Genomic DNA, 15,925 nt, shown 5'->3' with positions numbered 1-15,925 from the left:
AGGAGGAGGAAGAGGAAGAAAGGTGGTCAGTTCAGCCTGGCATGGCAAGCTGTCCTACGTAGGTGGGCAAGGTAGGTAGGGAATGTACCTGCCTACCAAGCTACGTAGCGCTTGCTGCTTCCGTCGTTTTCGAATCGACAACGTCATCGTTTGTGGCTGGAGTGCGGGCCGTGAATGGTGGGGCATTCACAACTTTCTCAGTTGTGGCTTGTGCAGTCTGTGCATTTTTATGTCACAAGCGCTCATCCTGTATGCAAATATTCATAAACATGATGTCACTGACGCCATCACCATCACGATCTATCCAGGCCTTGAAGCAACAAAGATGCGATTGCAATTTCAAGAGAAAATGAGCCCTACTATAGCTATAGCTAGATAACCATCTGCCGATGGCTACCTATTCTTTCACCTTTGGCTCTCCCCCAATCTATACCTGACCACCCCAAATCACAAATAGCATATTACGCAGAGGATACATACCATATCCCTCAATTATCTTACAACAACCCCGCCCTCTCGACTTTGAAACCGTTCCTATCGTCCGTGCCTATGACCATGACCCATCATCCCGGGCCTTGGCCGAAGGACGTCGATATCTCCTCGATCGGACAATCACGTCGGAATCGTCGTCGTCGTCGTCGTCGTCTTCTACGCCGCCATTATCCCTTCTTTCAAGCTGACTATGCAGCATAATCTCGTCCCTAATATCACCGCTGTAGTCGTTATCTTCCACACTATCATCAATTTCCGTCGACTGCGGTTGCGATTGCGGGTGAGAATTAGGCTGCTGTTGCGGCTGGAGCCCAAGCGCCGTCACCACTGGCTGGGTCGTTGTCGTTGACGGCACCACAATCTGGGCCTCCTCTGGCGTTGGTGCCTTGGGCTCTTCTGGAATCGTGGCCGGGACCGGGGCCGGGGCAGACTTCGGCGCCGTGCGTGGGTACTTTCTAGGCCTACCACTTCCGGGTCTGGCGCCGCCCCGTTTGCCCCGTGTCTTGGGCTCTCCTCGAGGCTTGCCCGCTTGCTCGGCTGCTGATTTCGGCACCTGTCGCGTTCGCTTTCGCAACCTCCCTCCAGCCTTACCTGAGGCAAAATCAGAATCACCCGTCGACGGTGTCCCTGCCCGGGACGTCGCATCCGTTCCCGTTGGCTGGTACTCCTCCTCCTCCGAGTCGTTATGCGCTCCACGCTTGCGCTTGCGGTCTGATTGGATTGCGAAGCCAGGGCTTTCCATCATAGTCAGGTCCTCGTCTTCGAGAGCGAGGCGCGCAGCCTTCTTGCCCTTGCCTGGCTTCTTCTTGTCCGCCTTGGGGGCTTTCCTGGCCACTCCCTCTCCATGATTGGGCCGCCGTGTCCGCTTCTTGCCCTGGTCAGACTTCCCTCCCACCTTATGGTCGAGGAGCTTCTTGGTCAGGTTGGGGAAGTTCTCGCCATAATTGAAAAACAACTCCTCGCCGGCCTCAATGTCACGCATGGCAGTGAACTTGATCCGGTACTCGCCATTCACGTAGAGAATCCGGGGTGTGATGTTGCACCCGCGCTTGTCGCTCTCTGACGCGTGGTTGATGTAACGGCTAAGGTTGCCATAGATGGCTGCGTCGACCCAGATGCCTTCGTTCTCCAACAATGTAAAGACGTACGAGATGTTAGATTCCTCGTCAAAAACGTCGCCTCGTCTGGCTTCTCTGCGGACACCTTCGTCGTGAGTGATGAGTTCTCCGACATACTCGATGATAAAATCATCCTGCGCGATGAACTCGGCAGTGAACAGACCATATCCCACTCCCTCAAGCTGGCTTTGGCCCAAGGCAAGACCCTTGGGAAGACCACGCTGCAATGCGCAGTTCTGACAGCCCGTAGCATGAAGAATGTCGTCTTCGGCGTTCTCTGGGTCGGCTCTCTCCAGTGCGCCACAATTTCCACAGAGATCTGGATCGCACTCACGATTCAACTGCACACAAATGCATGGCCGGTCCTTTTGTTTCGAGAGACAGGTCTTGCCTTGCGAGTGACAAGCGCAGCCCGTGAACTTGTACGCGCAACTTTCCACCGTGCAGCCACAAAACTTTTCACAGAGGAGCCCATGCTGTACACACGTGCAACTTTCCAAAGTGCATGGCCCTTCGTGAGAGCAGGGCTCAGACAGTTCACGCCGCTGGTGTTCATGAGTGATGGTGTGGTTTTCCCAGTCGCCGATAAGCGCCTTCTTGAAGCGATCATACCATGAAACAGTCCGGATCTGTGTCTTGTTGACAGGCTCGGGGGTAGGTAGAGAGACGCCCATACGTTCGTACTCTTGGAAAACATCGGAACAGTCGCGGTCGAGAAGATGGGCGATAAAGCACAACGGATCCCTCTTGACTCGACTTCCATCGGTCGTCGCAACCGTGGCTCGCAAGACAGTGCGCTCGTCTTGGGTCCAGGGCCGGTGGTCAGGGTTTAGGGGCGAATGGGTTGGCGTTTTGTAGCAGTCTCGTTTGCATGGACCCAGACCGTGGCTGTTCCCATTGACATGGTTAATTCCATCGGAAGCATTGCGCCTGCGTCGCTTGAGAGTATCTGAGAGACGAGGCATGATCGAAACGGTGCGTTTGCAATTCTGAGCATCATACTCTCCGTGCTCACAAGAATGGCTAAAGCAGATAAGACAACCAAGAATGCAATAACTTCCAAGTTCATACTCGGCCACCTCAAACTCGTTCTCGTTCTGAGAGCTGGAGCCGTCCTTGGCAGTTGGTTTCGAGTCCATGATGCTGTCAACCGACTCGTCGAGAAGGAGGACATCACGTAGCGCGATTTGTTTTGTGGGCGATTGACCCTGATGAAAGACACGGTGGAAGGCTTCGGTGAACATCTCGGCGGCTCTGTTGGCTTCGGGCGGGGTAGTAGACTCTGCTGGGCGATGCGAATTGAGAATGTCGGACTTCTGTCGAGGGGTGATTGCATCGTCGGGTGCCCGGCTTGCCATGTAGCGAATCAAGGTGGACTTGTTGCAGCCCGGGAGCGCAAGCTTGTCCAGCCAGTCTTCGAGGTAAAGAGAGACGGTCGAGGCGAATTCCGAGCGGACGGTAACGCGCACCTTTTCTTCTCGGCTCATGGGCTTGAACCCCGATTTGCGGTCAATATCCTCCAGCTCCTGCAACCAGACATTGTACTTTGACTCTTCAGAGCTCTCCAGATCCCTCAGATGGGGGACAAAGGTCAGCATTGTGTTTGGTGTGAGGACATTCTTTTTGATTTCCACGTGATGGAACCGGTATCGGGGGACGCGTTCTTCATCAGTCTGGATGCGCTGGATAAGATAGTGATCTTCGCGTCTATTACTCTTCATCTTGGAGTGCTCCTATACCATGACATTAATATCAAACTGCCTCACAGTGGTTGGAGGGTCATTACTTTGAATCTTATTCTCATAGTTTCACCCTTTTGGGCTGGCACAGGCTTGCTGGCGAGTCCGGCGAAGAGGTCATTGCCCGTGTGAACACGACGTTCTGTAGCTTTGGTGGATTCGATGATGTAGGACGTCATTCGTGCATGACCATCCTTGATGTCTTGGCGAAAGGTCGTCAGTGTGCGGGCGATGCCAGCGACATCCCATTCTGGCTTCCTAGGCGTCTGATATTTGGGAGGCGTGGCTTTGGTTTGCTGGCTTTGCTTGGGAGAGTGACGCTCAAGGGGCGGCGTTACCTGTCGAGGCGGCGGGTTGGTAGGTCCGACACCAGACAGTCTTGCCATGTCTGTGGCATTGTCGACACTAGGGCTTGTCGAGGTCGTCTTGGGTGCTGGCCTGGCCACCGCGGGTACTGAACGGGCTGGCTCGAACGAGGTGTTGCCACCTTGGCTGGTGTTGGCAACCACAGGTCGCTTCAGCTGGGGCGGGCTTATGGGCCGGCGAATAGTACCGTGATGGATATTTGTCACCGACGGGCGACCAGCAAAAGGGTCGAGATCAAATCTGGCGGTGGTTGTCTCTGCGCGCTGCGATAGATGCGGCGACGATCTTTGGGGAGGAAAGATGCGAGAATGGATTGCGTGGCCTTCAGAGTCGCTCGACTCCAAGGTCAAGTCGACGTGGTCGACAGGTGCCATGGCTGCGGCTGACAACTTTGTCAAGGTTTTTTTAGGATTGCCCCTCGCCTTCACTTGCAGCTGCAACCATTCTGCGGGGGTAACACTTCTGCCTTTGGGAGTCGGGAAGGAACAAGGGAATTATGCAGGATAAAGTTTGTTTTGAGCTGGCAGTTGTAGGTTGAAGGAAGCGGGAGTTTGTCCAGCGCCGGGAAACGCGTGTGGCCGAGACGAAAGTGCAGGCCCGAGAGAAGAGCAGGTAGCGCCGTCAAACGCGAACAAGGCCGTCTGATGCGTGCTTCCTACTCGGTTAAATCTGGCGCCGCGAGCTAATGATGCGCGAAATATGATATTTGCGACTCGCGATGTTGTGTTGTCGTTGAGATTCGAGGTGAAAGTGAGTGGTGAATGAGTGTCCAACACACGCGTTGAGAGGAGTCTGCAGGGGCTTGACAGGGGCGCGTGTTGGCCAACTAGGTTTAGCGCGATTGTGGAGGCCGCGCTTTTCTCGATGGAGCAATCATTTCCTCCGGCTTATATATCCAGACAGGACATTGAATATTTTGACCAGAGTTAAATGATAAGATGAGTTATATTCTCAGCTTGCTTGAGCTTGCTACTCTCTTGCTGTCTTTTTTCCAGTTCAATTATTGCAGATTGCGCAGGGCTTGTAGTTGTAAGGCTGGACCTCATGCGCAAGGTTGGCCTCTTGTGGCGCAATTTGATAACTCCCTCAAAGCCTGTGACTGAATGATGAGTAGATTTAAATAAAGAAAAACCTGTGGGGAAAAAGGTAACACGTGAAGGAAGTCCTGCTGATGGTGAATATATCCCCCCGTCGGGTTGATCTTATTGGCGCTGGTGTCCTTGGGCTAGAATATGCTTATCGCTGGGCTTTGTCTCCATAGGTACGGTCTACTTGAGTCCATCGGAATCCCCGGATCAGGATACCTGCAACTTGACTTCACCAACAATACCAACCCACCATAGCCAGAGGAAGAGTGCGCGCAGGGGAAGATTACTCAGTGCCACGGGTCCTAGTAATGGAGAATAAACACCGGGTAGTCAACTCCCATGCAAGAAGCTGCATTCCTATCCTCCCATGCCAACACTGGAACTGCGCCGGTCGTTTACCCTGAAGCCTCGCGTTGCATAAGTAATGCCACAACCTCTGCTCAGCCTCTACAAACCGGCCCATGCCTATTTAGGTGTCATGTTCATCGCCAGATGAGACCCTGTTTCATGACTGACATCAACACCAAGCATCCAAGCATGGATGCGATCCGCTGGGTCCGATGCCTGACCCCTTCTTTCGGCCTGGGAACTGCCGGGGGGCATTCGACTCAGGAGCCCGTCACCCACCCACAGACGCTCAAAGGACCCCAATATTTGGCTTCAATTCCGTCATACTTCATCTTAGACGCTGACTAGCGCCCAAAATGACCGAAGCTTGGTGGCTGCGAGCCGCATGCGGGATGGCCAGCCAACTCGAGGGAAGCCCAGTCCCGGATGCGCAGGTCGGGATACTTGGCGGCCAAATCGAACGACGTAGACCTGAGACATGCTTGGGATCCGGTAGCGGTACTTCATCTCATCGTAAAAACTGGCCAGTTTTCCCGTACAAGTACTTTGTCCCTTAGCGCCCGCTCGTAACTCAGCCTTGGTCGCAATTCTGACGATGTGGAGCTTTGATGACGTCGCCTTCAACTTGCCAGCCAAAAGGTGACGATCTTGTTCTCCGCAGCAACAACACCACCTCTAGGCTTGCCAGGTTTTTGGGTTTTCTCATATAACGTTCTCCGGCGGCCCGGACTCGATCTTCCTTCTGTGCCTTCTCCGACATCTCACCCTTGTTTCTCAGTGCTGCAGCTGTCCATCAACCCACGTTTATCTCCACTCAGTATTACTTATCCCCTGCGTCTCCGCGTCGAAACAATCTGTCAGCTCCACCGCCTGTCGCATCATCGCCATCAACATGCATCGCACCTATTCTATGCGCCAGACCCGGGCGCCTACTGCCTCCCAGCTCCAGGTATGTCTGATTTGATGCAGCGCGCCACAGAGCCAGAACTGACCTCATTCCACAGAACCCTCCCCCTCCTCCGTCATCAACAAAGTCCGGCCGTCTCTTCAAGGGTAGCTTCGGTAAGCTTGGGTTCGCCCCGCGACGAGCTCCTCGAAATTAACAATTCTCGTCCTACAGGACATGCCCTTCGTCGAAATGCCGGCGGCGCCTTCGGGCCCGACCTGGCTAAGAAGCTCTCCCAGTTGGTCAAGATGGAGAAGAACGTGATGCGCAGTCTCGAGACTGTCGCCCGCGAGCGGATGGAAGTGGCAGTATGTTCATAATACCTTCACTCACGATGAGGTTCTGACTTCGATAGCAACAACTCTCCATCTGGGGCGAGGCCGGCGACGAAGATGTCTCTGACGTCACCGACAAGCTTGGTGTGCTACTCTACGAAATCGGCGAGCTCGAAGACCAATACGTGGACCGATACGACCAATACCGAATTACGATGAAGAGCATCCGTAACATTGAGGCGTCGGTGCAGCCCAGCCGCGACCGTAAGAATTGCCCCCGCCTGAAGCTTCGAGGTAACACTACTGACGCCAAGAACAGGCAAGCAAAAGATCACGGACCAGATCGCCCAGCTCAAGTACAAGGAGCCCAACTCTCCCAAGATCGTCGTCCTCGAACAGGAGCTCGTGCGAGCCGAGGCCGAATCTCTCGTCGCTGAGGCCCAGCTGTCCAACATCACTCGCGAAAAGGTCAAGGCTGCCTACACATACCAGTTTGATGCTCTGCGCGAGCACTGTGAGAAGGTCGCCATCATCGCCGGATACGGAAAGCACCTCCTCGAGCTCATCGACGATACCCCAGTCACTCCCGGCGAGACTCGCCAGGCTTATGACGGATACGAGGCCAGCAAGGCTATTATTCAGGACTGCGAGGATGCTCTCACCAACTGGGTTACATCGAACGCTGTTGTCTCGTCCAAGCTCTCGACCCGCGCACGAACTCTTTCGCAGCGACGCCGAAACAACATCCGTGCTAGAAGCGAGGGACATGATCTCTCTGGCCAGGACGTCCCTCTCAACGATGGAAGCTCCTGGACGGCACGGGACCATGACCTTGAGAGCGACGAGGAGGATGAGGAGGATGTCCGAGGCTCCATCATGGACAGTGATGGTGGCCTGAACGGCGAGTCCCGTGGACGCACCCAGGAAGTTGCCGCCGCTTAGAGAAAGTCGCCGGTGCGGAACGGGAGCGTAGGCAGAAGAGCCACACTCCATGGGAGAGTACTATGCTCTCCTAGGCTTTGTAATGACGGGAATGCGACCCAGGTTGCATGAGGCGTTGAGGATAGCTTCTGGCAGGATGGATTGTAAAAGGCTGATTGGGCACTTTCTCTTGTAGTAGCCTTGTTGCTGTATTTTTAGCCACTAATATTATGTTCTCATTGATATCATCAAATCTGGTTCCGCATTTGGCTCGCAAATTCCTCAACCTCCATCTTGACGATGTGATGTCCGGGCACCACTACTAGTCCCAGATAGCGGGAGCTCATGTCAAGCTTGATTGTCTCGCTACCGGCCTTTTCGGCTGCTTCTGCACGCTGTCTAGATGACGGTTGCCGGTACTCGTATGTATGAGCAAGAACAATGTTCCTATCCTTTGCCCTCAAATGTCAGCGAAATGTCAATGCAGTGACGCATGAGTTGGAGGGGTCTGAGAGACATACAGGGTCGGTGCATTTTAGAGCACCCCAGAATAGGCGACCATCTGTGGTGTATACACGCAGGTTCTTGTTTAGAATACCCGATAGGTATTCTCGAGCCTGCTCCGAGTCCATTTCCGCAGGCGGCGAAATCAATAGAGGGCGTGGTAGAGTTGGACAAGGTCCAAGGTGAACGTGGGGGAGCCGCTCATTCTCTGAAGAATTAGACTAGAGCCACCATTCGCCAGTGGATTAGCCGCGATAGGCCCACGCTGACGTTATGCACAGGCACTGGCGCGCTGGCTTAGGGAGAGCGTGAAAGCTCAATGGTTGCCTACAACTTCTTCCTTCATTCTTCCTCCTTCACATTCATTCGCGTTTGTCCTCGGTCTATCAGGTCTTGCTCGACTAGGCCGTGCTAGATCATGATCATAGACTTTGCGAGACGAGGGCCCTACCCTTGAAGACCAGGCTTCGTGCCTCCCCGACCCTGCGCCTGCAATTGCCCATCAAGTTCACGGTGACATCCCGTCATGGGTGTTAACGGCCTCTGGACCGTTATCCAGCCATGCGCTCGGCCCACGAACCTCGCGACTCTCAATCGCAAGCGTCTCGCCGTTGATGCGTCCATCTGGATTTACCAGTTCCTCAAAGCTGTGCGCGACAGGGAAGGAAACGCTCTGCGCAACTCGCATGTAGTCGGTTTCTTTCGTCGTATATGCAAGCTCCTCTGGTTCGGCATCCAGCCGGTCTTTGTCTTTGATGGCGGCGCCCCCGTTCTCAAGCGCCAGACGATCCAACAGCGAAAGCGAAGAAGAGAAGGCCGTCGCGAAGATGCTGTGCGAACGGCCGGCAAGCTGCTCGCCGTGCAGATGCAGCGCATTGCGGAAGAGGAACAAGATCGCCGGCGACGGGACAGAGACCGCGATGTGTCTGCCCGAGAAGAGGAACAGCAGGAGGAGATCCCTGATGTCAGCCAACTAGTCTACGAGGACGAAGTGCTTCTATCGCAGAAGGAGAGACAAAAGGCCAGAACGTTTCGCAAGCAAGATGCCTACCATCTACCGGACCTTGACGGAGGCGGTATCGCCGCAATGGGGAAGCCTGATGACCCGCGAATCATGAGCGTGGAAGAGCTGGAAGAATATGCGCGACAGTTTCATGACGGAGAAGACATCAATCTGTACGACTTTAGCAAGATTGACTTTGATGGCGAGTTCTTTAAGAGTCTTCCGCCCCCGGATCGATACAACATCTTGAACGCAGCGAGACTTAGAAGTCGACTGAGAATGGGCCTTAGTAAGGAACAGTTGGACGACATGTTTCCCGATCGGATGGCATTTTCCAGGTTTCAGATCGAAAGAGTCAAGGAGAGAAACCACCTTACTCAACGCCTGATGCTTGAGGTTGGAATGACTGGCACAGATCTGACTCTCGGTGTCAACGCACGTGTTGCTGGTGAAAAGAACAGAGAGTACATTCTTGTCAAGAATGAGGGCGCTGAAGGCGGATGGGCCCTGGGTGTGGTCAGCAGGGACAAGGACATTGGAGAAGCACACAAGCCAATTGATGTGGATGCCATCCAAGTTCAATATCAATCCAAGGACGACGAAGATGAGGAAGATGAGGATTTTGAGGATGTTCCCATCGAAGGCCTGAACAGGCTGCCAAAACCTTCAGCAGCGATGCTCGCCAGCGCTCAGGCAGCACAGGATATGGCTGCCCGACGCCAGCAACTCTACGATGGCCACCGAACGGAGCCCACTACCAACGATGAAGGGTCTCTGTTTGTAGGTGGTGATCTTGGGAATACGAATGATCTCTTCAAGGAGCCAGGTCAGGAGGCACTACACCCGGATGAAGAAGATGACCTCAACAAGGCCATTGCTCTGTCATTACAAAACCAGCACGGAGTAGGGCGAGAACTAAAGGACGATGATGAGTTTGAGGATGTGCCCATCGAGGCACCCAAGTGGACACAGAAATCCGTCGAAGCGCAAAAGCCTATCACCGCCAAAGGAGGCTCGATGATTGCGCATATTGTCAACAACCGAGCCAGCGCAGCTGTGCCGAAGCGACAAGAACCTAGTACCGCTGCGGATAGTGATAGCGATGAAGACATGCAGACGGTTCTCGCCAAAGCCAGGATGAAGAAGCGTCCGCAACCCGTACCAGTCGTTGAGAACAAGAAGAACCCGTTTGATGGGCCATTGCCGTTCCCTAAGCTGGACTGGGGTTCTTCTCTCTTCGGGAAAAAGACGACTCAGAAGGAGGATAAACACACACAAGAAACCCCAGCGCCCGTCGATGAAGTCGACGACATGGCAGGTGGCTTTGAGAGGGAGCTGGATGATGATGCCCCAAAGCCTCTGCCACCGTGGCTGGCAGATAATACAGACATCCGAGAGTCACTTAAGAAGCAGCAAGATGTGGAGCGTGAAATCAATGCTGCGGACAGGCTGGCAGCCGAAGAGGAAGAGAGGCTTCACCGTCGGCAGATGCAGGATCAGCTCATTGAGATTGATTCTTCATCAGATGATGGGAGTGACATCGAGGTTTTGGATAAGCCACCATCGCCCAAGAAGTCAACGCGAAACGTGCCGATCGTCATCGATGTTGATGACAGTGAGCCAGATGCCACACTACAAGTACCATCTCCACTTCAAGTTTTGGAAGCCAGCCCTGAACGTGCTTCAAGAGAACCTGAAGAACCCTTGCCTGACCCCGTGGTGCAAAGCGCTCCGGAACATGTTGACCTGGACGACACGGAACCCCAGGAACAGAAAAAGGCTCGGCAGTCAGAGTCCCCTGAACCTGAATTTGAGGATGTGGTGCCAGTGAACACTATGGCCGAACCAACTGCAGCGAAGAGCCCTTCTCCCGTATTTGAGGACGTCCCCTCTCTCAGCACGCCAGTGGCAGACGGGGCAGAGAAAGACGCCGAACTCCCAGATGATGGACTATTCGATGATGTCGAGTATGATGAATTCAGTGACCCTGGCGACGAAGAACTCATGGCGCAGATGGCTGAAGAAGCTGAAGAGCATGCTCGATTTGCCAGTGAGTTGAACAATAAGTCGGCGGAGCAGAATAAAGAGGACTACGAGAGAGAGCTACGAGCCCTACGAAGTCAGCAAAAGAAGGACCGCCGAGACGCCGACGAGGTTACCCAGGTCATGATCACGGAATGTCAGGCCCTTCTTCGCCTGTTTGGCATACCTTATATCACTGCGCCCATGGAAGCTGAAGCTCAATGTGCCGAGCTGGTGCAGCTGGGCCTTGTTGATGGCATTGTGACTGACGACTCGGATACCTTTCTGTTTGGTGGCACAAGAGTCTACAAGAACATGTTCAACAGCAACAAGTTTGTCGAGTGTTATCTGGGAGGCGACCTCGAGAAGGAGCTGTCTCTGTCTCGTGAGCAGCTCATCTCCCTTGCTCAACTTCTTGGTTCAGATTATACGGAGGGTCTGCCTGGAGTCGGACCGGTCACGGCGGTTGAGATTCTATCTGAGTTTCCTGGTAAATCTGGGCTCGAGGACTTTCGCGATTGGTGGAAGGAAGTGCAATCGCAATCGCGGCCTAAGGAGGCCGATGCTTCATCCCCCTTTCGCAAGAAGTTTCGCAGGTCGCAGGGCACCAAGCTCTTCCTACCCCCTGGGTTCCCCAGCCCAGCTGTTTATGATGCGTACCTGAACCCAGAGGTGGACGACAGCAGCGAGGCTTTCCAGTGGGGTGTACCGGATGTCGAGGGCCTACGGCAGTTCTTGATGGCTACCATTGGTTGGAGTAAGGAGAGGACGGATGAGGTACTTGTGCCAGTCATCAAGGATATGAACAAGCGTGATCGTGAAGGCACGCAGAGCAATATCACAAGGTTCTTTGGTGGCAGCGTGGGAGCGGGTGCCAAGGAAGCGTTCGCACCAAGGCAGAAAGCCCAGGGAAGCAAGAGAATGGCTGCAGCTGTGGGCAGACTCAAGGCTAATGCTGCGGCCGGCGAGTCGTCAAGGGCCGCTGATAATGGAGGAGGCAAGCGGAAACGGGCTTCGAGGAGGAATGCGATAGAGGTGGATGAGGATGAAGATGCTGAAGAAGTTGACGAGGAAGAAGAGGATGATACAGCTCAGGCAACCAGAAAGCGAACGAGGGCGTCGTGAGGATTGATGGGATATAGACGTGATTTGTACCTGTGTAGTACGAGCAATTGTAATGGTTGATGTTGGACTTGAAGCTATTCACAACTCGATCAATGACATCATTCCTGATCAATTGGCTGACGACGGCCGTTATGAATGCCTATTGCAAGCGACAAGCCAAGGAAGGCCAGGAAATGGGCAAAATCTAGCTTTATCACCCGTTCAAGAAATGAAGCTGTAAATTGATCATTCAAAACAGGTGAAGTGGAAATAACTCGGACTTGGAGTGACCGTTGTTGCAGCTGTCATTGACTGGGACAGCTTCCGACCCCTCCCCTCCTCCACCTCCGAAGCTTCCTTCCACAGCCACCTCCGCCGTCGGGGCTAAACCACGGAAAAACCCAACGTTCCTCCCAGCTCACGTGCCAATCATTACGCTTCTGGCGTGCGTTTGCGAAAGCGCCGCCCCCCCAATCCCCAAATGTGGTGTGCAACTTCACTCCAACCTCTATAAATTTCCCAGTTGCTTTTTTTTTCTTGTTGGGTTTTTATCGTCTGTCCCTCTTTGCGCGCGCGCACTCGTTGTACTGAACCATGCCGTCCATGGATGAACGTGAGCTCGCCTCGCGCGTCAAGGCGCTCACAAAGTGCGTCGCTGCGAACGAACCCCCCGAGAACGCCATCAAGCTGCTGGAGTCGCTCAAGAAGGATGCCTCCCCCACCGAGGAGATGTTGAGGGTACGTGGAAGACGGGATAAAAGGAGACAGAGAGAGGGTTGCGCCCTCTTGAGTATATAGATTTCCCCTTTGTCGCGCGAGCCTGGTCTTTTGGTCTTGTCGCGCAAATGCGTGATCGCACTCCCCAGGATCTCGATGCGTGTGCGCCCGGTCCGGACATTTGCATTGGTCGTGTTTTCTGCTGTCTAGACGACTTGTCATCGTCTTCACTCTGTCCGTCTTCATAAACTAACTCTTGTGGTTTTACCATCGATAGGCTACAAGGGCAGGTGTCTTTGTCGGCAAACTTCGCTCCAATTCCAACAAGGAGATCGCCCGCGCCGCCGCCGAACTTGTCACCAAATGGAAGAAGCTTGTCGAGCAAGAAAAGAATTCGAAGCTCCACAAGGCCAAGATGGGCTCGCCTGCTCCCGCTCCCACCTCGTCTCCGGCCGCTCCGCCGCCGTCGTCGTCCGGTGGCGCCAAGAAGGCCTTCAAGGGCGACCCCGAGAAGCGCAAGTACGATAGTGATGGCGTGGATATCAAGCGCACCGATTCCACCGTCCGCAACCAGTGTATCGGTCTCATCTACAACGGACTGGCTTATCGCTCAACTGCCTCCGAGTCCGACGTCATCGCAAAGGCCGTTGCTGTCGAGCATGCCGCCTACACTCGCAACAAGGGAGAGACGCCCGAGTATAAGAAGAAGATTCGATCGCTCTTTACCAACCTCAAGAACAAGTCCAACAAGGACCTCGGCCGCCGTGTCATGAGTGGCGACATCTCGGCAGACAGGTTCGTGGTGATGACGGATGACGAGCTCAAGAGCGAGGACCAGCGCAAGAAGGAAATTGAGCTGGAGAAGGAGAACATGAAGAAGGCTCAGGTGCCCATGGCAGAGAAGAGTATCAGCGAAGATCTCGAGTGCGGCCGCTGCAAGAAGAAGCAGGTCAGCTACACGCAGGCCCAGACGCGAGCCGCCGATGAACCGATGACGACCTTTTGCGAATGCATGGCTTGCGGACACAGATGGAAGGTATGTTTACTGTTCGCCTACACTTTCAAACATGAAGCTCACATAGTCACAGTTCTCTTAAGTTGATGTTGATGTTGGAGGGGGCGTTTTATTTTGCTTTGCGCAGACAGCATTCTGCGTGCAGCTAGCTAAGCTATACTACACATTGGAGGGTCATGGAGTTAACGGGAACTGGAGCGGCGACTTAAACATGTATCAAGAAGGAAAGATTACGGCGCGAGATACCTTTCTTCTCTCTTGTTTTCTTACCAACACACTACCTAGTTTTATTTCTTTTTTAAAACGAGATCTGAAGGGTATTTCTGGCCGGGTGCAAAAGTTTGGTGACAATAGACATTGAAGTCGCTGTCCATGTCTCGACAACTCCCCGCACCGAATCCATGAACGCTCTGACGATGCCCTCAACCCAACAACCACAACGAAGCGTAATTGGTTTAGTGGTAAAATTCTCCGTTGCCATTCGAGTAACGTCGGGGAGCCCTGGGTTCGATTCCCAGATTACGCATTCCTTTTGCTTTTTGCCATTCAATCCATGGCCGTGTCGGTGGTTTCTTTTTGTGTATGTCGCGCGGGGGGGGTGTGATGGCGCTCATTGCTGGGTGTTGGTGTTGGCTTAGGCGTAATGGGCTCTGTCGAACAAGCCCCCGCCCGATCCCAAATCATACTCGACACTCGCTTCTTGACATCAATCATGACTTGGACAGATCATTCTTTCCCTTGACTTGCTCATTCTTTCTCGGGTATCCCTAACTCGGTAAACAGGTTGGTCGCCTCGCCATGGCCCTCCCCCTCAAGCCCCTTTTCCTTGATGTGTTTCCAGAACTTGCTCAGATGCCTCGTTCCAGAGTCGCAGAGGATCGTCACGACGCGGCTCCCCGGAGGTAGAGTCATGGCGGTGGCGACGGCGGCGACGCAGTTGACGGAACTGCTGCTACCAACGAAGATGCCGTCGTGCTCGACGAGCCACCGTGCCATTCGGCATGCCTGTTCATCCGTCACACGCACGGCGTCGTCGATGAGCTCCCGACCCGCCTCAAAGTTTTCCGTCAGTCGTGTGATCCCAATGCCTTCGACCATGGTGTCGACCTGTTGCCGCCGACGGGTGCCCTCGCGCTCTGTTGACGAATACATAACACCATGGCGGACCTTGTTGTACAGGCCACTGCCCTGCGGGTCGGCGAGGACAATCTTGAGATTTGTCGCCTTCTCTTCCTCCTTGAGAAACTTTGCGACGCCAGAGACGGTACCACCAGTTCCTGCGCCGGCTACAAAGGCATCAATATCGCCGTTGGTTTGCCGCCAGATCTCGGGTCCCGTCGCGTTAAAGTGTGCTTGCCAGTTGGCCGCAGACTCGAACTGGTTCGCAAAGAAGCCCTTACTGCCGTCATTGGCCTTTTCGGCGTGTTCGACAGCCCGACGCCGGGCAAGGTTGACAAAGTGATCGGGGCTGGTAATAGGCGCCGGCGTTACTCGCTCAACCGTTGCGCCGAGGTGCAGAAGTAGATCAGACTTTTCAAGGGCCATGTCTGAGGGCATGCAAATGTGGGCGCGGTAGCCCTTTGCGCGAGCGAGCGTCGCAAGTGAAATACCCGTGCTGCCAACAGTACCTTCATAGATGGTATCGCCTTGGTGTGGCGTCAAAAGACCTTGGGCTTCGGCCTCATTGATCATGTTCAGTGCAACACGGTCCTTGGGACTGTTCCCAGCGCCGTTGAGGAACTCGGCCTTGGCCATGATGATGCGGCCCGTAGCCTCGGATAGAGACTGGATCTTGATTAGAGGCGTGTTGCCGATGGTGCCCTCTATGCCATAGGCGAAGCTGTTGCGAGCGACATCATACGGCGACGGTGATGATGTCTCCGACTCATGGTCCTCGAGGGTGACAGGTGCACTCCAGAACAGACTCGGCCGACGCGAACCCCCCGAGTTTGCGCGGCGCTTGCGCTGGTACCGACGCTCGAGGTCTGGGTAAAAGTCCTTGAAGCCGAGGGTGACGAGAATGCCTGTAGTAAAGGCGAAGACCACGGCGGCCGTGCCGTAGGCCTTGGGGTGATCGCTCAAGGACATTTGCAAGATCTTGGCCTGTTGAAGTAAAAACCAAGCCTTTTTTGGTGGGGGATTATCCCTTGAAGCTAAAATGCCCGCATCGTTGTGGCTGTCGTTGAGCCGTGAGGTTGAAGTGAAGATGGAAATTGTTAGTTACAATGACGAGACTCTGGTGCGTGCGCCCGTGATGTCATGTGGAG

At 54.2% G+C, this 15,925-nt stretch overlaps 5 protein-coding genes across 5 annotated transcripts; 3 read left to right on the top strand and 2 right to left on the bottom strand.

The window, feature by feature from the left end:
* Positions 1-547: 547 nt before the first annotated feature.
* MRS44_001439 (uncharacterized protein) lies at positions 548-4,089 on the bottom strand (the record flags this gene model as incomplete). Its single annotated transcript, XM_046283822.2, has 2 exons — positions 548-3,343; positions 3,397-4,089. The coding sequence occupies 2 exons, from the start codon at positions 4,087-4,089 to the stop codon at positions 548-550; spliced, it is 3,489 nt and encodes a 1,162-aa protein (XP_046138295.1).
* Positions 4,090-6,043: 1,954 nt separating this feature from the next.
* Positions 6,044-7,314, top strand: MRS44_001438 (uncharacterized protein; the record flags this gene model as incomplete). The annotated part of the gene is made up of 5 exons (XM_046274903.2): positions 6,044-6,100; positions 6,156-6,213; positions 6,272-6,405; positions 6,453-6,636; positions 6,692-7,314. 5 exons carry the CDS (start codon positions 6,044-6,046, stop codon positions 7,312-7,314), a joined length of 1,056 nt encoding a protein of 351 aa, XP_046138296.1.
* A 1,009-nt stretch (positions 7,315-8,323) lies between these two features.
* Positions 8,324-11,947, top strand: MRS44_001437 (uncharacterized protein; the record flags this gene model as incomplete). Its single annotated transcript, XM_046274905.2, has 1 exon — positions 8,324-11,947. One exon carries the CDS (start codon positions 8,324-8,326, stop codon positions 11,945-11,947), a length of 3,624 nt encoding a protein of 1,207 aa, XP_046138298.1.
* A 573-nt stretch (positions 11,948-12,520) lies between these two features.
* MRS44_001436 (uncharacterized protein) lies at positions 12,521-13,740 on the top strand (the record flags this gene model as incomplete). The annotated part of the gene is made up of 3 exons (XM_046280643.1): positions 12,521-12,664; positions 12,921-13,679; positions 13,732-13,740. The coding sequence occupies 3 exons, from the start codon at positions 12,521-12,523 to the stop codon at positions 13,738-13,740; spliced, it is 912 nt and encodes a 303-aa protein (XP_046138299.1).
* Positions 13,741-14,405: 665 nt separating this feature from the next.
* Positions 14,406-15,746, bottom strand: MRS44_001435 (uncharacterized protein; the record flags this gene model as incomplete). The annotated part of the gene is made up of 1 exon (XM_046274906.2): positions 14,406-15,746. The coding sequence occupies one exon, from the start codon at positions 15,744-15,746 to the stop codon at positions 14,406-14,408; it is 1,341 nt and encodes a 446-aa protein (XP_046138300.1).
* Between the last annotated feature and the right edge of the window lie 179 nt (positions 15,747-15,925).

Source organism: Fusarium solani (genome assembly GCF_023522795.1).
Source record: "Fusarium solani strain SB1 chromosome Unknown bctg00000000, whole genome shotgun sequence".
Lineage (NCBI taxonomy): Eukaryota > Fungi > Ascomycota > Sordariomycetes > Hypocreales > Nectriaceae > Fusarium > Fusarium solani.
Note: the sequence above shows the minus strand (reverse complement) of the source record. Positions and strands in the feature narration are given on the sequence as shown.